The sequence below is a fragment of the Apostichopus japonicus genome, chromosome 2 (assembly GCF_037975245.1).
Source record: "Apostichopus japonicus isolate 1M-3 chromosome 2, ASM3797524v1, whole genome shotgun sequence".
Taxonomy (NCBI): domain Eukaryota; kingdom Metazoa; phylum Echinodermata; class Holothuroidea; order Aspidochirotida; family Stichopodidae; genus Apostichopus; species Apostichopus japonicus.
This window is the reverse complement of record NC_092562.1, coordinates 10310241-10332322: the sequence shown is the minus strand read 5'-3', so window position 1 is coordinate 10332322 and position 22082 is coordinate 10310241. Positions and strand designations below refer to the sequence as shown.

At 37.4% G+C, this 22082-nt stretch overlaps 3 protein-coding genes across 5 annotated transcripts; 2 read left to right on the top strand and 1 right to left on the bottom strand.

Annotated features, from left to right (window-relative positions):
- The first annotated feature begins 95 nt into the window (after positions 1 to 95).
- Positions 96 to 8827, top strand: LOC139977585 (armadillo repeat-containing protein 7-like). 2 transcript variants are annotated; one of them, XM_071986993.1, is made up of 8 exons: positions 96 to 302; positions 1047 to 1182; positions 1473 to 1571; positions 2065 to 2133; positions 2429 to 2495; positions 4543 to 4613; positions 6007 to 6098; positions 7421 to 8827. In XM_071986993.1, the coding sequence occupies exons 2-8, from the start codon at positions 1074 to 1076 to the stop codon at positions 7502 to 7504; spliced, it is 591 nt and encodes a 196-aa protein (XP_071843094.1). In that variant the 5' UTR covers positions 96 to 302; positions 1047 to 1073; the 3' UTR covers positions 7505 to 8827. The 2 variants fall into 2 exon arrangements, with proteins under 2 accessions (XP_071843094.1, XP_071843088.1); XM_071986987.1 differs by having other exon boundaries at positions 99 to 302; positions 1039 to 1182.
- On the bottom strand, positions 8623 to 16089 carry LOC139977573 (F-box only protein 4-like). Of its 2 annotated transcripts, XR_011796606.1 has the most exons (8): positions 15724 to 16089; positions 15077 to 15282; positions 13105 to 13325; positions 12405 to 12489; positions 11979 to 12145; positions 11097 to 11263; positions 9812 to 10411; positions 8623 to 9751 (listed from the first exon to the last, which is right to left on the bottom strand). XR_011796606.1 is itself a non-coding variant. In XM_071986974.1 (7 exons), the coding sequence occupies exons 1-7, from the start codon at positions 15940 to 15942 to the stop codon at positions 10328 to 10330; spliced, it is 1149 nt and encodes a 382-aa protein (XP_071843075.1). In that variant the 5' UTR covers positions 15943 to 16089; the 3' UTR covers positions 8623 to 10327. The 2 variants fall into 2 exon arrangements, 1 of the variants encoding a protein (XP_071843075.1); XM_071986974.1 differs by having other exon boundaries at positions 8623 to 10411.
- A 30-nt stretch (positions 16090 to 16119) lies between these two features.
- On the top strand, positions 16120 to 20517 carry LOC139977597 (large ribosomal subunit protein eL37A-like). The gene is made up of 4 exons (XM_071987006.1): positions 16120 to 16258; positions 17110 to 17245; positions 18449 to 18533; positions 20370 to 20517. Exons 1-4 carry the CDS (start codon positions 16256 to 16258, stop codon positions 20443 to 20445), a joined length of 300 nt encoding a protein of 99 aa, XP_071843107.1. The 5' UTR covers positions 16120 to 16255; the 3' UTR covers positions 20446 to 20517.
- Positions 20518 to 22082: the final 1565 nt, after the last annotated feature.

Below are 22082 nucleotides of genomic sequence, written 5' to 3'. Positions count from 1 at the left end.
TAAAGTTTTAATGATTTTTGGTAAAATATTTTGACAGAAAATTGTCATAACAAAATTATTCAACTCTGCTTTCCTATGCTTGGACTTCACTGAGAAAATTAGCACGTGTGTTTGTTTACGAATAAAAGTTGTTTGTCAAGGACCTCGATCACTAATTCTGCATGCTCGTACTATAGCACTAGCAGTATTGGCACAGCAGATACTCAGCCATTATACTCTGGAGTATTTATAAGTGACATTGACAGTCCAATGCAGCATAAGAATAAACGAAGGAAAGCTTTGTCCATTCTCAACTGACAAGAGTAGGTATTCCAATATTTTGAACGAAACATGTACTGTGGGTGTGATTGCATTTATTTCGAAAAGTGAAACATTAATTTACAAAGCCTCTATAAGCCTTCATGGCTTCTTTCGCGAGTTCCTGCTTGCGGGAAGATCACATATACATACATACATACATACAAAGAAACACTATAGCATAACATACTGTACCCTGGCCTTAGGCTAGGTCTATTCTAACGTTAGATTCTAATTTGTCAATACATACTGCACAGTACCTTGTGGGATGGGTAGGGCAGGTTTCGCGATAGATCCTAGCAACATCTTCAGTGGCTAACTGAAATGAAAACACCTAAGAACACATTGAGAAAGAGATACAGATGAACATACAGTTAAATTGGGCAACTGTCTGACCAACTATGTCTCTCAATTGGGGGGGGGGGGAACAGTCGAATGGGCAGCTGCACATCCAGGTGCTAGGATACACATCCCCAGTAGCCACCTTGCAATGTATAGCCACATATCAGCTAGTATTATGATCATTATTCAATACATAGATGTTTCTCTCAGAGTTTAAAAAGTCTGTCGTCTATTGTAGATGCATGGCCTATGCAACATTTGTTTTTCATGAGATAAAAAATTGCTGAACGAGTTACATGTTGAAAGCTTACTTAAATTATCGGTATTTAGCTGAGCAAGATGTAGATGTTTTACAATCTAATGTTCAACTTCTTTTCATGATACTTCTTATCATCGAAGGTTTCCAGGGTACATGCCAGAGAGAAGTTAGCAGCATGTTTCAAACGGAGGAAGAAATGAAGAGGCGTACCCCTAGAGGATCTTTAGATAGACTTGCCTACCTTCAACAACTTGTTACCGAATTTCAAACAACTGACAGTAAAGGTAAACAATTTATCTTATTTAGTCATGCCTGTAGATTGACATTTTTTGCATATATATCGCAGTCAGAAGTGTCTCTACATATCTACTTGGCTGTTGTTATCCTGTAAGCTTCCAGCTCTAGGCAAAGCTTTGTATCATGCAGTAAATGGCCTACAGTAGCAACAACGGTATGGCCCTTCATCTCTCACTAACAAGTGAAAATTACGACATCACATTAAAGTCTCCTTCTTTTTCTCCTTTATTTATTTATTTTTATTTATTTATTTATTTATTTATTTTCTGCTTTGTAGTTTGCAAACAGGAGGTATTGGCTAACTTGGGAAACTTTGCCTACGACCCAATGAACTTTGATAATCTTCGGCGGTTAAATGTGGCAGACTTATTTCTTGGTAAGTTTTGTGAAAATACATTAATACTTTGAAACGCTGTATTAAGAGCTATATAAGTGTAATTTATTATTATTATTAATTTATTGAGGATACCTACCCTTAATAGTATGTATGTATGTATATGTGATCTTCCCGCAAGCAGGAACTCGCGAATAGTAGTCTCAGATTTTGGTAAAGTTGGTCAGATTTTAGACAAGTACAATAAATGTTTGTGAAATGAATAACTGCTCTGAATGCACAGTGTAATAATTTTTCTGGGATATAAGAGAGAGCGTTTGATACTCTGGGTTTTTAATTGGCATGATCCAGGCATAGAAGGAATAAGAACCAGTTCAAAAGAGAAGTTTGAAACCCTGTCTGACATTTCAGTACATGCCTTGTAGTACAGAAATTGGACTGATTAGCTTTGAATCAATGTACAACTAAATATTATTTTTTCATTTAGGCTATTAAAACAATCAGATTCCACGTTTTTGTTTTCTTTTTTGACTAGACATGTTAACAGAGGATGATGACAAACTTGTAGAGTTTGGAGTATCTGGGCTTTGTAACCTGGCCTTGGGTGAGTATTAAATCAACGTTTCTGTGGTGCTCTTTGAGTCTGTTGACATACCCTGCAGGCCCCCAGCCTTCCTCCCCATCCTCCTTTCAATATCTCTATCCATCTCTCTCTCTCCACCTCTCTCTCTCTTTCTGTCTTCAGTAGCAAAGAATTGTCATCTCTATGTAGCCTTAGCCTTATCAGTTTTGATACCAAATTTCATCAAACCAATGTTGCCTTGTAGGAATGATTTAATAATATGAATTTAGAAAATGTAGTAAAACTGCCAGTTCTGTTTTGTCCTCTTTTGATATAGATAAAGAGTTAAAGTCATACATCAATGAGAATGATGGCGTTGGCCAAGTTCAGCAGTGCTTATTGAGGTAAGAAATACAACATGTGTGTAAGAAATACAACATGTATATAGGAAATACAACATGTATGTAAGAAATACAACATGTATGTAAGAAATACAACATGTATATAAGCAATACAACATGTATGTAAAAAACACAACATGTATATAGGAAATACAACATGTATGTAAGAAATATAACATGTATGTAAGATATACAACATGTATGTAAGAAATACAACATGTACTGTATGTAAGAAATACAACATGTACTGTATGTAAGAAATACAACATGTACTGTATGTAAGAAATACAACATGTACTGTATGTAAAAAATACAACATGTATGTAAGAAATACAACATGTTTGTAAGAAATACAACATGTTTGTAAGAAATACAACATGTATGTAAGAAATACAACATGTGTGTAAGATATACAACATGTATGTAAGAAATACAACATGTATGTAAGAAATACAACATGTATGTAAGAAATACAATGGGGAAAAAAAGTTTCAGGATGGTGGATTCAGTTGTGACACACTTAAGACAAATTTTACTTACTGTCGAACAAATTTCTCTTAATTTCTACGTATCTTGCTTTTGGTAATGTTTTAACAAACTTGCAGATGTACATTTTATGGAATTTGAACAAAATTTGACAAATTTCTTGTGAAATCTCTGTAGCAGTAGTTTCAGTAATGACGTTACTGTAGCTGTACTTACTGTGGCACAGTCTACATAAACAAAAATGGAATGCACATTGAATTCTTTTAGATGACCTTAAGTGAATTTACAGCTACTCTACTTTGTTTTAAATGCAAATACTACAAGAACAATAAGAAAGTTCTGGATAGAATAATTTATGGAGATTTCTTCATTCTTTATATTAGACACAAGCATCAAACGGTCTTACAAATGTAAGTTAGCTATTGCACAAAAGAAGTTAATTGATGATGATGATTTGGACACAGCTTTGGCAAATTTACATCATTGTTTAAATTACTTTCCATCGCTATGGTCAAATCATGAAATTTCAGAAAGTGTGTCACGAAAGGGTACCGTGTCATAGTGGGTACATCGACTATACTTAAAACATAATGCTGTTAATGTTTGCTGTCTCTGTTTATGTAAAGCTAGAGGGTGTGATGTTTTCATCCTAGCAGGATCTTCTTCATAGGCTTACTGGAAACGATAAAAAACTAAGAATATGTTAATAGACACAGATGGACAGATAGATAAATTGAACAACTGAACCAATGAATAGAGCAACATCAAAAAAAGGGCTGTGGAGAAAAAACTCTGAGGGGTGTAACATTGGCAGGTAATTAGTAATGGGGGTAATGAATGTAGATAGTAAAGGGAGGGTTGGAATGGCTGGGGGTCTTTTATATGATCCTGGAAGTAATATAAAGACAAGCACTTGACAAAAGTATTACTCACCAAATAATTGAGTAGGGACTGTATTAGGTTAAAGGGTGTGAAGACGCAAAAAGAAACGTCTAATGCCGGTAATCTGACCTAGTTTCGAATGAGGTTAAACAGAAGTGTTAGACACCACCATCGATCCCAGAAAATACACACACAGCTTGCTACCGTCGGTAATTAGACGCTAGTGTACAGTCAGTACATACAGCTGCGGTCAATACCCACAGCACAGTGTAAAAACGATACAGCGATGGACATCTCAGGTCCACCTAAAGATATCAAGGTATGTTTCATAACTGTCTGCATTTTGTAGCGACACAAACAAAACGTCACTTGCAAGCAACAGAAAAGTTAACTTTTTCAGATGGCAGCACACGGTGTGGGGCGAGTCTTCAATGCCTTTAAGTATCAATTTGGATGTGACTGCTAATTACAATGTCACAGCATATTTGGGGTGGTGTTTACTTCTTTCTTTTTACCAGATTAGTAGGATTCGTTTCTTGATTATTAACTCAAAATTACGTCAAATCAAATTTTTTTCTAACAAATTTCTAAACCATTGGAAAGATTGTACATGGATGGCCTATGATGTTAGCTGTTGCTATGTCAACTGGTTTGACTTTCTTCCGTGTTTTTCTTTAAACAGCAAAACTCCAGAAACGGTGTTGTCAGCAATTACATGTCTTATGTTTCTGATGACGCCATCATCGAAGAAAGGTGAGTCAGAAATTTCTGCTATTGTATCCCCAGGGGAGGAGGTGGGTGTGATATGATAATCACTATTAAGGGGTGTGAAGACTCGCGCAAAAAGAAACGTCCAATGCCGGTAATCTGACCTATAGTTTCGAATGAAGTGTAACAGAAGTGTTAGACACCACTATCGATCCCAGAAAAATACGCACACAGCTTGCTACCTTTGGTAATTAGACACTAGTGTACAGTCAGTACATACAGCTGAAGTCAATACCCACAGCACAGTGTACAAACGGTACAGCGATGTACATCTCAGGTCCAGCTAAAGATAACAAGGTATCACGTTTCATTACTGTCTGCATTTTGTAGCGACAAGCAGAAAACTTCACTTGCAAGCAAGGGAAAGTTAACTTTTTCAGAGCGCGGCATGCGGTTTGGGGGCGAAACTTCAATGCCTTTAAGCAAACTGAAATTTGTAAGGAACTCACACCGACCTTTATAGTCCAGTAGAAAATTTTCCTTGCAGCTTTGACTTTGCCGGTGAAGTTTCCACTCAATTCCTACGTGCTGCTTTTCGTGATATGTTCATTCGAGGTTTATACCTTTTTGTACCAGAAGTGGAGCTGAAATGATCAGGTGTGATGTAATTTCATGCACATTGGCAAGAAATGTTTTGTATCCCTTTGTTTATCACTAATGTTTTCTACTTGGGATGGGTACAATGCCAACCTATAACCAAACGAGCTTTACACTATGCTGATGAACACCAGTATTTTATGGATACACAATTACTGTCTGCCAGAATCCTGTTGTTTACTGCAGAGGTCAAGGTCATTTGAGGTCAAAAGAGTCTGAAAAACCTTTTAAACATGATAACTCACGTAGTGAAGCTGGAATGAACTTCGTACGTGATAACTGGATGGATATTATGGAGTACATGGATCCTGTGGGTTTCTGTGGAGGACAAAGGTCATTTGAGGTCAACAGAGGTCAAAGTCTGACAATCTTGTAAACGTGAAAAACTCAAACATAGCATGGAAGTACTGTGATATGTGGATCCATCTCGGGTACTCAAACTGTAATGTCAGGTCAAGAAATGTGAAAGTTTGTAATCACTGTAGTCACACCTTGTAATCACAAGTTTAGCTCCAAAGTAAAAACTTGGATGAACCTCACACTTTGTCATGTGGAGCCAGCTTATTAAGTGTAGCAACTCTCTGTGCACAGTCAATGTTTTCATATACCTTAAATGTGGCAAGGGATTACTCTCTAGTTATTCTGTTCGGTGAAATTTCTCTGTATCACCAGGGTGCATGCATGTGTTTGTGTGTGAAATTCAGGATTTTTTCGCTGTTTCCTATACTTGCAGGGAGTTTTGAACGTTTGAAAGAAAGACTTACGTTTTGCTTTCTTACAGAAATATGTTCTTCTGAGACGCTCTCCAAAATAGCAGCTTTCTCTGAATCAGAAGATAGACGGTTAAGAAATCTGGCGCATGTTTTCTTTCAAGTAAGTCAATATATTGATCTTCTAGTTTAGTATTATTCCAATGCCAGTTATTCAAACGTCATCAGTTTTGCCTTCAGAGCTTGCAATCAAAATATTTAACTTTTCACACGTATTCATGTACCTTAAGGTACTGAGCCTCTAAGTTTGCTTTGATGAAGCAGTAAAAATGCTTAAAGGGAGGAAGTTATCAGCATCAGTGACCATTATTTAATTTTCTAGCAGATTTAGAAGCTATAGTGATCGACCTTGAAGATTACGAGATTTATTTCTACTTTCATGAACAGAAAAAAACAACCATGAAAGTTCCATACTCCATTAAAGTTCCATTCTGAATTACACACCCCAAAGGTCAAGTTTATGTGCATGGTCTCTGAGGCCTCTTAGCAGTATTCACAAGATACAAGCTAGCATATTCTGGGGTAGTTAATAACCTTGGCTGTTTATGATGCCGACACTGCAGTTTTCCTTCTTCCGAATATGCAGAAGTTTAGCTAGAATAGAATGAAGTTTAGCTAGAAGAGCATGAAGTACGGTCACTAAATGCTGCAGAATGTTGAGCTTTTGGCTTCTCTCAAACTACACCTACTGGTGCCAGATTATTAAGATATTTGTGCAGAAACATCTGACACCCTCCACCCACCCAACCCCCCCCCACCCTCCACCCCACATTCTAAATTGTTCTTCCCTTCCTTGTGGATCCAGAATGAATGGACTATTCTGATGATATTAGGGTTACCATACGTCCTGATTAATCAAGATTGGCCCGCTTTTGCAATGAAAATGTATCGTCCCACCAGCAAACTACAAATGGGTGCAAAACACACTAGCACTGTAGCTAGAACTCCAGAAGTTAGGGTGAGCCATAGGAACTGAGAAAGAATAAAATGCAACATTCTGAATACTGAACGACAGCAGAATTTTTAAGCTTACTAAGCTTACTAATATTCACATATCTCAGACACATCACATGTGATTAGTTTTTTTAGAAAATAAAAACACTTTACTACCGAGGTCATGTTTATTCTGCCCAAGGCTATATAAGGCCTCTCTCTCCTACTCCTTGTCCGTTCTGTAGAGTTGACAAAACCAGCTGGACCCAGACAACGATCCCTTAAAAAAGGTTAATGTTTAAAGACAGGGACAAGTGGAATATATGTGTGTGTTAAAAAACCTGCTAAGGGTTTGCATGAGCTTCTTATTGTGTGAGTCACTCCCTGTGTCACTTCACATACTGAAATGAGGCAAATGTGAGGGCTTCTGCAGAATTTTTACATAGGACAGAATAAATATGTAGCTCATAAATCTATCTATTACTCCTCTAGGATTGCTGTACAGCCGAACAGAGACGCAGGTATCTGAAGGAAACTCCCGACGACGAAACAAATCAAGGAATCGTACCATCCTGACAGAACCTGAAAATGCTGAAGACAGAGAATAACTTCTGACATGTCCACCTGGAAGGTTCAAGTCTGAAGTGACTGAACTTAGCAATCCATGGAAGTGTGTATCAGAAGTATCGCTAATGGCATTATGGCAAGCTTAGCGTCTGATTGTGCTGGTCGGTAGTGAAGAAGTTTTACCCCTGATCGACCTCGCAAGAGTTCCTGCGTGTGATAATAGATTTGTTATCAAAGAAAAGACAACGTTGTTTTTTTTGAGGATCAGTTGTCTTTGTTGAGCCAGGGAATGGTTGATAAGTGAAGTATCGTTACAATAGCATTGAATAGAAAGACATGGGTGAATGATTGTGCTGGAGAAGTGATCTATCCATTTCACTTGAGACGTGCAGATATTGATGGGCAATTGTAACAGACAGACTGACGATCTGTCAACTAGTCAGTCGATCCGCTTTTAGGCATTTTTTTTGCAAGATTACCTGGCAGAGAATTTACTACAGCTGGAGAAAATGTAACTCACTTAATTCAAAGTTCACTCCATATCATATTACTCTTCTTCTACGGACAAGAATAGAGAAATCCGCCAATAGTCGTAGAAGGTGACAGAGTAAGCCTGTAGGGACAAGTATGCTGGAAGAGGTCAGGACCTGAATGACCCAACTGATAGCTTTCCTACCCCTTCTATCCAGACAGGACTAACGAACCCGCTCGAGGCGATCTAGGAACCCTATACCAGATCTTGCGGAGTGACATATCATTGTGATAAACTGGGAGAGTGATCCACTGTTGTGTTACTTGTAGACAAATAAAGCAAGTTTAGATACAGCTAGGATCCCCAGTTACTTGACATTGTCTATTATGATCATTTTGATAACTAGGAGAACCATCCACTGGTGTGTTAAATTTAGATACAGCTAGGGTCCCCAGTAACGTTTGCCTAACAACAAATGTTAGAGACAAGTGTATTAGTTATTTTTGTAAGGGTGATGCAGGGTTCAATTTTTTGGTTTATGCTCAAAAGCCCTAGAAAATCAGCTGCCACCATTAACACAATTTAAGCCTGCATAAGACCCTGTTGGATAAAATGAGGACTAAAGAAGCATAGCAGTACAGTAAAGAATGGAATGTTCCTTCTTTCAAGAAAACTTTAATTACATTTTATACAACAAAATATATAATCTGTACAATCTTATGGTACACTTTTAACAAACTTAAAACTATGGAATGGTGATTAACATGATACTCTATAGGCAGTACCTCAGACAAGAGATTGATTTTTTTTTTTTTTTTTTTTTTTAATGGTGTAATCAACTTCTTAGTTTTATATCCATTCTACAATTGGACATGTAAGCAACTTCAGTGTTGTGTAATAAATTTTCTGTAGTTACACATTCCTAAATCTTAACATATCATGAATTTCTACACACCAGTTAGGTTTTCATTAATACATTTATTTTTATTAAATAATCTGTTTGCATTCTCATGAAAAGGCAAAACCCAAACAGGTATGTGCAGTGATTCTAAAATAGACAGCGATATGCTCCTACAACATAACAATCCTGTGTGTAGAGTACGTACAATAGATTTTCAGTGCGAGTACAATGTCCCGATAAAAATGTGAGTACAAGGTCTAAACCCATGAGTACATGACTTCTATTAGTTCCTATGAATATAAGTACAAATACAAACCCATGTGTTATCTGTAGGTGAAAACAGTAGGCAAGTACAGTTACAGCTGCAAAGGACCACTGTAAAAGTCTGTCATACACAAGCATTATTAATTATTAATGTTTGTAGTTTCAGAATTAGCTATATTCTGCATAGATCTGTGAGGTAATGATTCTTAAGTTAAAACAATTGCATTCATGTGCTGACCAACATGTACAATAATAAAGTGAAGATGAACTCATCTGTTTAATCTATAAGGATGCTTGCATACCTGTTTGTTTTTCTTTTAATTTTAAGACATTGTTAAATGATAACTTCAACTAATCATACACTTACACTGTCATATCGCTCATTCTGAATTTAATAAAAAATGTAACATTTTAAATAAATTTGTGATAGAAAAGGAAATCTTTGGTAAAATTGACAGATAAAAGGAAAAGCATTGTTATAATATTATTTTCACAAAGTTCACTTTGTGTGATATAAAAGGCAAGGCACACATTATAAAGGAAATGAATTGCTCCAATTGTCTGAATGGGCCACATGACGATAGTCTGTTCCCTTCATCGGTCGGATTTCAAACTATACCTTCAATCGAGTCACCTGACAACAGTCTGTTCCCCCCATTGGTCAGATTTCAAACTATACCTTCAATTGAGTCACCTGACAACAGTCTGTTCCATCCATTGGTCAGATTTCAAACTATCCCTTAAATTGAGTCACTTGATCAATCGCGACAAGTCTGTTCCCTCCATTGTTCAAATTTCAAACTATCCCTTAGATTGAGTCACCTGACAACAGTCTGTTCCCTCCATTGGTCAGATTTCAAACTATCCCTTAGACTGAGTAATCCGTCTTCAGTCTGTTCCCTTCATCGGTCAGATTTCAAACTATTCCTTAAATTGAGTCACCTGACAACATTCTGTTCCCTCTATTGGTCAGCTTTCAAGCTATCCCTTAAATTGAGTCTCCTGACAACAGTGATTGATCTTTATATCGTAGAATTGTTTCCATCTTTCTCTGATACCAGTTTGTCCTCCCCCCTGGGAATGATTCAGACGAGTCCATTGGATTAAGTCATCTGGTAGCAATGGTATGGCTTCCACCTATAACTTGTCTTGGTGAGTCATCTAATACCATTCCATTATCTCCAGGAGAAGTTAATCAAGCCCGCCCATGAGCTGTGTCAATCAACCATCTTACACCGGAACTGATTCCTTGGAGATCGGACACTACACCATCTACTACCTGAATTGAGAGATAACAGAAAAAAAAAAACATGAGAATATTCCAACCTTTTGAACATGAGCGAACAAGATCACACAATTGTCCACATGCCATAGTTTTAATAACCATGTTGGCTGTCCTGCTATTTAAAGACATTGAAGACTCGCCCCAAACAGCGTGCCGCCATCTTTAAAAAGTAAACTTTCCGTTGCTTGCAAGTGAAGTTTTTCTCTTGTAGCTACAAAATGCAGAGAGTAATGAATCGTGATACCTTGTTATCTTTAGCTGGACCTGAGATGTCCATCGCTGTATCGTTTGTACACTATGATGTGGATATTGACCGCAGCTGTATGTACTGACTGTACACTAGTGTCTTATTACCGACGGTAGCAAACTGTGCGTGTATTTTCTGGGATCGATGGTGGTGTCTTACACTTTTGTTACACCTCATTCCAAACTAGGTCAGATTACTGGCATGAGACGTTTCTTTTTGCGTAAGTCTTCACACCCTTTAAGCTGTGAGAACAGCGTAGCCTATGCACTCTGGATTGTTTGTTGCACAGTAGAGAATTTTTGGCTTGCAGGGAAGATTTGAAGGGTCCAAACTCCAGATTTTGTCACTTTCAGGTACATGACCCATAGGATGCAATTAGTTTATAATTCACTTCTGTTTTGAATGTATAAATATGATAATTACTGCACTCACCTTCCACTGCCTAACAAGCTGGTTAAGTTTCAGTTGTTCTGCTATAGTTACGCACGGTATCCGTGTGGTGTCATGGTTAGGTATGCAGGACAGGACCAGCAGTGGGGATGTATGGGGTGTCCATTTCAGATCCATTAGACAATGTAGTTCTTCCATGCACCCAGATACTATATGAAGGAAGGGAGAAAGGAATGAAAAAGAACTTTGCAAAATTTATTGTGATGAACTGGTTCACAGAAGCTAGCAGTTTAAACAGTTTTTTGAGTTTGGCCAGAAATCTTTCCAAATATATGAACATTGCTTGAACAAAGATTGCAATTAACTAAACCTTGAAGATTTTTTTCTAATTTTTTTACCAACTGAAATGCAATTTTGTGAGTAATTAATGAGTTTGGTCTGCCGGACACATTTCATACTAGTTCAAAACACATGTGAAAGGCAAATTTCAAAACTTTTGACGTTTGCTTCACTACTTGAAATGAAACTTGACCAAGCAAACTAATGAGTTACTTCGTGCTGGGAATTTACTATGGTATAGCAGGACAAGAGGCTTGGCCTCTGAATTACTCCTGAATACAAAGTTTTTTGTCAGAAATAGAAGGGCGTCGATACAACCCCTCCCACACGCACACCTCCCCCCCCCAACCCTCGTCCTAAATATATATAAACTATGATAGCAAATCAAATATTGTTCATTCATATTAAAATTTCAAATTGTAGTTTACTGCCTTCTGGAAAGTATTTTCCCTATCGCAATTATCTTACTATTCAAAGTATTTTATTGTAATTAGGCAATAATTCATTATTATCAATTATTGAATGTTTCTCCATTACAGATTACTAACTGAATTGTTTAAGTAATTCAATTCAAACTTCACAAACCTGACTGCAGTTCCTGTGATGATTCCACGACACAAATAAAAGCATTTACGTTTCCACAGAGCTGTTTAATAGTTGGAGTCGGTTCGTACTCCCCATCCTCTGCGACTCTCCTTAGCAACCTGCTTCTCTGTGACCGATTCTCCAAAGGAGAAATTTCTCGGGATTTTCTAAAAGAAGACAATTCAATTTTTTAATTAATAGCCAAATCTAAAGATTAAGGTATCATTGAGTACGGGGATGGGGTAGAATTATTGACATGTAATGCTTTGTTTTAAAAAAGATCAAACCAGCGGATCCTCAAAGTTTTTGCCATTTTTAATGCAAGTTCCGTCAAATTGGCATCATCAAAGTGTCATCTTTCTGTGTATTATATTTTCCTTGCTCGACTACAAATAGTACTTATTCAAGGAATGTTTAGCTACTTACTTTGTACCACTGTACAATGTTATCATCCTCATGTCATGGGAGGCTGCTCCATCAGACACAGAGATAGTAAAACCAGTTCCTACACCTGGAAGATAAAAACTTTGTTAAAGTTCAGGGTAGAGAGAAAGGTGATTTTAGAGAATATGGCACCTATGTCCGCCATACCCAACAAATCCCAAATATGTAAATTCCTCATAGTTGGCACATCAAAATCAGGTCAATGATGAGATGATTTTGAAAAGATTTAAGATGGTATTGCATAAAAACAAACATATATACACCATCTCTACACAGGACGGGTGGGGGGGGGGTTATGTACATATTCAAACCAGTAACTTTCAAAGCAGAAGTTAAGCTATGTCAATGTAGGCAAAAAAACATGCAAAGGCTACATGCAATACTGTACAGTTTTTGCTCATATACAGGAGCTGTGAGAACAACCTGTTCTTTGAATGTGAATAAGCTTTCCCAAAGACGAGAATTGGATATGCTATGAACGGTTTTAACATATAACTAACATTTACGGTGTAAGCTGCATACGTAACCACTTCCTTATAATGACTATTTTCCATCATTATTCTTAACTTTGAAATTATCTCTGTTGTGCTGGTTACAATGTACATGTGCAAGGAAGAACAACAGCGTGGATCTCTGTTACCACATTGGTTAACTAAGCTGTTGATCTAGATGTTACACTTACTTCCCGGAAACATAGCTGGAAATGGTCCTTTATTGCAAAATACTTCATTCTCATGTGTGTTTAACATTTTCCTGACAATGACGGAAGTATCCGAGTCCAAACCAGGGCCAAACACGGCAACCTTTGGGGATTGCACCGGGAAGTACGATTTGATGAGACGTGGTATTTGCAGAAAGTTGAACTTCTCTTTCCTTCTGATGTCTGGGCTGCACCGTAAATATCTAATGAATGGAAGTATTAAGTGAGTGTATAAGTATTGGACAGCAACTAATACACCAGTACAGTAGCTGTATGCTGGTAAAGCTCATAATGCATAATATTAGCTAATTATGGTCATGTTTATAGTTCATTTAAATATATGAATAAAGTTGGTGATGGGGAAGATTCTGGAGAATTTCATGATCTGTCAATAATATGGGGGGGGGGCTGGGGGGGATTAAAATTTTAAAAACTAATTTAAACAGCTTCTTATTCTTTATCGTTCTTTTCCTTCTTACAGTGTTGTAGTGTTTTATTAGATCTTTAGTGTAAGTTGGTGACTAATTATCCTTCAACAAACATCTAGGCTTAACAATTCCTTACAATGAACACTGATATAAAATACAATTACCCTGAGGCAATATCTCACAGACACAATCATTTCAAGGAGTCTGATGATTTGTTTTAATCTCTCTTTACTGATCAGGTACATGATCGGTTAGGTCTAGACAGGGTTGTTTGATTTAAATCACCTTGATTAAAATCACTGATTTAAATCGCGATTTAAATCAGATGATTTTTTTCAAAAAAATCACTGATTTAAATCACTTTTACTACTTTTCCATTTTTTATGTGAATAGTTGCTTGAAATCATTGCAAATCACCAATTCTATATTAGAGTACACACAATAATTTATTGTAAGACATTCAGGCTACCCCCCTCATTATTTCCAGTCTCTGTGGTACCAGAATTACTAGGCCTAGATTACTTGAACCAGACATACTGTACACTGTAGTTCGTTCACACACTAAATTTCCATACTCATTACGCTGGAATTTGTAGCTAAACCCTACAAAATCAGGAATGTAGTTTGCTATATTTTGATGCCATGAAAGTTGTATGCATGCATATGATATATGAGTCATGACACTTCAATTCATAAGTCAAGTGCTCAAACAACACCCCAGAATACAATAGGTGTTAGTGTAATCTCCAATTATCACTAGTGGAGTGGACCAGAATGTATTTCCTGTGTATATTGATGGATAAACTATGAAGTGTTAGGCCCACAGTGCTTGCACAAACAAGCTCCCCAAGTGAATGACTGGAATTGGTATTCTTAGACTTGCAGTAGCCTTAGGTCATGTGTGTTCAATGGGAAATTGATTGAGGCCCAGGGCCCAGGTTTAATTAGCCTGCAAAGTATTCTGAATATATTATAGGCCTATAAGGCTTATATATTAAAACTAGACATCAGCTGGCGTTAAACCGCCAACGTATATCCCCACATCATAGCAATCACAGTGTGTTTAAAAGCCAAATGGGAGAATATCAGGAACTATATGAGATCACCACCAACTTTTGGTACCACCATACGTTGCTCTCATTTGTTTTGTTCAAATTGGATGAATTAAATGGCCACTGCAGTGGGTCACATGTGGTCAAATTGAAAGTGATCAACACCATAATATCCCCAATGTGGGGATATAATGATCTGGGTGGATATGGGTGCATATATGTGATAATGTAGGCAACAATGGGGTCCAACTGAAATGTGGTTTTAAAAAAATCAAAAAAATCCGATTTAAATCAAAAAAATCTGATTTAAATAAAAAAAATCCGATTTTTTTGATTTTTTTAAAAAAATCAAAAAAATCAACAACCCTGGGTCTAGACTATATGCAAAAGAACAGTTTGGATTAGATGCCCATATCTCATCCACCTTCAAATGCTCATTTTTTTTAAGTAATATAGAAAGCTTGATACACTTACATGCTCTTGAAGGTCATATCTGCATGGAAGGCTGATGTTGGATTAGTTGCATGTCCCACCTCCTTCCACTTTAATTTATCATTACTAAGAAGCTGTTTCCACAGAAGGTGGTCCTCACAAAGAGAATGGAATAACCAACAAGTCTGGCTGAGGTTACAGAGAGATTTTGCATCCAAGTGAGACAGGATGGTTAACAGCACATGGACCTTGTAGATGAAAATATGAGAGTATTTAAAGATTTGTATAGAAAAAAAGAAAGAATCAAGTAACTTAGTGTCCAAGGCATATTAGGCTAGTCACATATAAAGAACTTAAAGAAGTTGACCTACAGTCCATTTATTTTTAATGAAAGTTCCATTATACAAGTTAAGATAATTTGACATAATTCCCCAATACCTTGCTATTGGAAAGGAGTAGACGGCTGTGAATAAAATGACTGACATTTATTCACACATTGACATAACCCACAAATGTTGACATCTGCAGTAGCCTATACTTTATATTCTTTGCTAGTTCAACTACTTAGCATAGAATTTGCATAAAGGCCTAGCTACGGCGTTCTGACAAGGTACATTGTACACACACGTACGTGTGTTAATTTACTGTGTGATATAAAGAAAAATATAGGCGTACACAAAGTTACTCACTGGTGTATTAAAAACAGGCGATTGTTGATTCATTGTTCGATGCCCCATTTCTGTACTACAGTGATACTCGGCTTCGTGCGGTTGTGTTACTTTCTCCGACAACCTGAAGAGTTGCCAGTCCAAGGGCAACGCAGCGTACAAATCTTGAAACGTAGATGAGTTGTTTTGCTTCTCGATGAGTGCACTGACTTCACTAATGGTCTTTTCGTCGCCAAACATTTTCAGACTATTTGACTCGTTACTAGTCTTGAATTATGCCAACTTTTCGTTTTGCTCGATGACCGTCACCGAATGAAGCAACAGGTGTAATAGATAATGTTCTGTGTTGAAAGGCTGGTCCTCAAGTGATCAAAGTGTCTGTTTAACACGTACAGAAAGTTGTATTCGTCTAACGTTGAAACTTCCACGTGGAGGTTTGTTTACGTCATTTACATATAACCCTCATGACGTTACTTTGTGATTACCATAACCCATCAGAGATCATTTGTGGCGTTTTTATATATCGCCCTCTTTATGGTACCTTTTAGCCAAGATGGTAGGTAGTCATTTGATGCTATTTTGCATCTTGAAATATCTCGATAAGCTCAGTTTAGACTACTGTGAGATTAGGAAAACTGCAGTAAATCAGAATGAAAATTGAATTGTGAGAACAATTTTTTTCGCTTTACCTTTATATAATGGTAGATCTAAAACATTTACTCCACCACCATGAACGTATGACTGCAGTACAAATAGCATAGCCTAACCTACGTTGTCTTCATGGGGCCGTTTTACTAGGCTCGTACTCGTAGTAGTCTCCAAGTTTATCATTCCCTCATAACGTTGAGTACTAGCTTTACATAATTGCGCACATTTTCTTCTTAATAGCGTATAGTTTTTTTTTTTAAGGACGTGCGTAATCTGATTGTTTCATTCATGCACAGCAAATGTGATACATGTATGATTGTTGGCTACAGTAAGCTACATCATGGGAACTGATGTAGGCCTAACTGTATTTAGGCCTAGCCTAAGTACGCCTTGTGTGACTGAACGATGAGTACTTATTATCAAGTATGACATTGACCAGCCCAGGGTTGAATGTACGTTATACATAGGCATAACATGAACTTTGTGTTGATCAATTTCCCTGTTTCATTCAAGATTTGTATTTGTAAGTTGTCTGAACATCAATTGCCAAGTTATGATTTCCCCACAAGAGCTTTGCAGTCTTCAACCTCTGGCTCCTTGCTGAAGTATTCAACAAGAAAATTGCTCTCATCCCAAGTAAATGGTCTTTACAGTACACATTGCCCCTCTGATTTGTGCATTCCTTTTTTAACTGTGTTGGAAGTCACTGACAGATTTCATATTCCATTAAATGATGATTTGAAACTTTTCTTTTGACAGACGAAAGGTACATCCAGTTTTGGTAAGAGGCACAACAAGTCTCATACCTTCTGCCGACGATGTGGCAGAAGGAGCTACCACATACAAAAAAGTAGATGTTCAAGTTGTGGATATCCCGCTAAAAAGAAGAGGAGATGTGAGTCTTTTTTCCATTTCATGCTGTAGATAAGTTGTTCACATCACTAAAAGACATGTGTTATTCAACCTTTTTTTTTCCGGTAACATTAAAGATATAGGCTATAATACATGCATGATCTTCCAAATACACTAGTGTATTCGTTAGTCTTGTTTCAGTATTTTGCAATAAAATACAAGTAATTTCCATAGTGAATCCCAGATTTCTTGCCATCAAATGAAAATGAGTAAATTTATTTTCATGTCTTTCGTAAGACTGTCATACGTTTGCTTGTACTGGTTCAGATGTTTTTTTTGGGGGGGGGGAGGGGATGCTGAATTGTTTCATCTGATTCCTTTTATTTTGATTGGGAACTTACATGGATTGTCAGAAAATTGGAATCTGAGATCAAGTTTAGGTCTTATTAAAGACTGAAAAATTAACCCAAGTTACATTTTACAGAGGGGAATCATTCCTTGATTTGGATTTGATGTGAAATACCAGTTCCTTGCTGCATGATATATTAAGATACAATTTGTGGACAGAATCAAAATTATGATATATCGATATATAGAAAGCTGTGAATGGGAACAACCCCAGTATTCATAGCTAGTCTTGTGTAACTATCAATTTGTTATTTTATTGTAAACTGGTCTCAACCAATCAAGCTGGATTTCTATTAGGCATAATCATGCAAACTTTCTACTCCAGGAAATATCAAAGCTGCATATACAACAGTGGCAAATGTTGTTACAACATTTCTACATGAGCATTTATAGGTTTAAAGAAAGTTTTGGTTAAAAAAGTAGTTTGATATTTACTGAATTGAAGAAAATTTCACAGCTAACTTGGAACTTACTGCTTGTTATATAAATTACTACACACAGAAGGCTGTTCAAGAGATAAATTGCTCATGATTGTACTTATGAGTTCTTGAAATTACAAATGTCCCTAACATTTTAATTGAAAGTTCTGGCCAGAAGCCAGTATGATTATAGTGGTATATAAGTAGTTACTGCTGAAAAAGGAGGGGGGATGTACGAATAATAGGGTGAGATTCCATTATTGGTGTGAATACAGACAATATTTTCACTCTGTAAATACATATTCTTTACTTTCTGTGTCCTCTTGTTTAGCTTTAGCAGACAATGGATATATATCACATTGACTGAATAGAGGAGTGTGTATCTTGTGCATGACAAAGATGTTATTATATCCCCACAGACAACTGGAGCTTTAAGGCTATCAGAAGAAGGACTACTGGCACTGGTAGGATGAGGCATCTCAAGTTGGTGCAGAGGCGATTTAAGTAAGTAGAGGGGTTTTCTCTCTCTCTCTTTGATTCCTTGCCAGAGGTAAAAGGAGTCTTGGCGATGGTGATGGCATGTGTGTTTGGGTGTGTATGTGACACTTGCTTGTGAACACTATAACTCAAAATGTACATGGTAGGTTAACTTCATACTTGGTAGGTGGATCTGTCTTATTGAGTACAAGAACCCTCATGTTCTTTTCTTGGAAGTTCAATGGTCATTTGGGGTCAACGGAGGACTGAAAATCTTGAAAACATAATAACGGAAGTAGTACATCTTTCTTGATCTCCATACTTAGTATGTAGATCCAGCTTGGTGAGTGCAAGAATCCTATTGAAATTGGTAGAGGTCACATGAGGTCAGCATATGTCAAAGTCTAAAAAAAAAAAATTATGATAACTATATCATATATGGTTTCTTTGTGATGGAGATATCAAATTGTTAATAACTGGTGCAATTTTATATTTATCTCACAATGGGTGATGTGAGATGTCATCATGGCAGTTGAGCTGAAATAGGTCTTTGTCCTTCTCCAAAAATGTACAGTTGAGGGAACCCCCTGTGGAAGAGTAATGATTATTCCAAACAGGTTACAAATGTGAGGAAACTGTAAATGATCATCAAAAATTTTACTTCCAAATGCATCACATACCAAGCACAAATCAAGTTCCATTTACCATGATGACATCACAGACCACCTACAGTGATCCACCCTGACCACCCACATTAGGGATGCAACGGATATCCGGTCCGGCTGGACTATCCGGCCGGATAGTGAGCAATTATCCGGTTCCGGCCGGATATTTTTCAAAATCTGGAAGGATCTTTTTCAAAATCTGGCCTGAATTATTCCTTAAAAAGTTGTTGGTATTAACTTAAATCAATGTAAACTATTTCCAAAACATTCAAAGTAAGGAAAAATTAGGTTTAACATGTTTAATTTAATTTTCTCAATGGTCTGACCCACTGTTTCTAAAGGTCAACCAAATAATACTCCTTGTTTCATACTTCTACTTTTTATTAATGATTTTCTTTTGTGTAATGAAAAAATCCGGTTCCGGCCGGATTTCATGTACTATCCGGCAAAATCCGGTTCCGGCCAGATCCAAAAATTTGGATCCAGTGCATCCCTAACCCACATGGAGTAAGGAAGAGTCTATCTGGTTACTGTAGTGAATATTCCAACAACTCTTTATCAAGAGTTGGGATCAAAATACTGAAATGGACTTTTGGAGTAACATTGTAGAGTCTTTTGCCATTCACGCAAGTGTAATATTGTCTGCTACAGGAACATTATGTTGGGTCAAACTGTAACTTAATCACAAGTAATAGGTAGGATCATTTTTGTGATGGTATAGATGTACTGGCTATAAATTCATTCATACAACACTTGTGACCTCAGAGGTCAACCAGAAGGGAAAATATTATTGATGTTGTTCCTAATTTGGATTGCCATCTTAATCCTCAAGGATCCTGTTTGCAACCCCCCCCCCCAATCAACTGCTGTGTAAATAAAGAAATTGACGTTCTTGAGATGCATAATTCCTGTCTGAGTCAAATTTGACTCAGACAGGAATTATGAATTAATTATCAAAGTTGCATTTACCACAAAAGCACACTACCTGTCTATTGTATAAATTCTCTCTGCTTTCATACTGTTGTAGTCTTATGATATGCAAATTGGAGAATGTAAACTTTGACATTTCTGATGTCCTCTGTAGGCACAGTCACCTAGACCCATTAGAATGTAGGGATTTTTTTTAGTTTTCACTTTGAAGATTGCTAAATTGATGAACAATTAATTATATCTTCCTTTTCATTCTTTTCTTTTGTAGGAATGGTTTCCGTGAAGGCACAAAGGCCAAACCCAAGCAGAGGGGTCCCGCAGCAGCAGGCACAGCGAAGCCATAGATCGGAGATTGTTTTTCAATGCTTGTTACCATGACAATGTAATGATCAAGAATAGAGGAATAAGAAAATCAAGTCTCTGTTGTTTCCATTTTACTTTTTTTTGTGTCATGACATCTGTTGATTAGGCATACTTTTGCATACAGGACGACTTTAGGTGCACGCCTAAGTGATGTTATATACATTGATGAGTGTTGAAAAAAAACATAGCTACCAGTCTAGCTTGTGTTTTCATTACAAACTTTTAAGTTTTAAGAAATGATCCTTTAGAGATTTGGTTTATCAGTTAAAGTGTTTGGATTATATAGTCTAAATACACCAAGGGCGCCGTTTTGTTTTGAAAATTGGTGGGGACGTGACTATCTAAGCGGAGCGCGACCATGGGTTCGCAAGGATGGGTTTGACAGATGTACCCCCCAGGTTGCCGGAAATTGCATTTCCCAGACACAATTATGATCAAAAATGGGTCATTCATTTTAATATTTCACTGTTTTAAATGTTTCATGAAAAATAGTAATTAAAAAATACAAGAATAAGAGTTACTGATGATAAATTTATCAAATACAAACATCATAATAAGCCGATATAAAACAAGAAATTAGTCCATCTTCACCTTCCTTCACCGCCCTTTGGGCAGTAGGGCGTGGGGTCCCATTAATATGTGCTGGGAGCTACACGCAAGTTGACGCAACAACAACAACAACAACGGAATACACAAACAAGACTGAAAAGGGAGTCCTGCATGCCCTCCTGGTTTGACCGCTGGGTTCTGCATTAGCTCCCAGACAAACAGATAACAACAAATAAAGCAGATGAATAGAATATTGTGCTGGAGAAAGGCGAACAGGGTCAACAAGAGGTATGATGAGCAGCAACAGTCGTTGTAGTGCAAAATCAGCCAGTGGAAGGTGAGAAAGTGGCAAGTGTGAACTTAGGAAAACCGGTACGAAAGTGAATAAATATCGTGTTTACACGCTACTCTTATCTAAAAGTTTAGAGACCAGGTAGGGGTGGCTATCCTACCATCAGGCGAGGCGGAACGGTAAAATTTTTTTTGGGGGGAGGGGCTAATGTGTGGAGACTATCTAAGCGGAGCGCCACCATCGGTTGGCGCGGAGCGTTACAAGAACATTTTGGGTTTTTCAAACCCCCAGATGGCCGGAAATGGCACTTCCCGAGTGTTTTATGCTACGAATACCTAGCCCTAAAATATGGGTCTTAAGCCTCCAAATTCTCAGACTGCACGTAAAAATCTGTAAAAACATTGTCATTTGTATATTCGATGGTGTCCCCCTGCTTTTAATAAAATTATTACACCTATATAGTATATACGTGTGCATCGTACAGATCGACAAGTATGCATTGAAAAATGGGCAGATGCATGTTTCGGAGCCTTGGTTAATATTGGGGGGGGCTTATCATGCATTTTCCCCTTGAACTTTTTCATTGGGGTCTGAGCCCCCCCCCCCCCCCCCCCAAGCCCCCCCCCCCCCCCGGTTCCGCCGCCACTGCCTACCATCAGGACTTCCATTTAACGTCCTCGTCTGAGGGACCACGCGGCTACACGCAGCATTTTGGAAACTTTTTTTTCCAAATTTGTTTTAACTGTTAATTTCAGCGTTCTCAAACCACCCCTATCC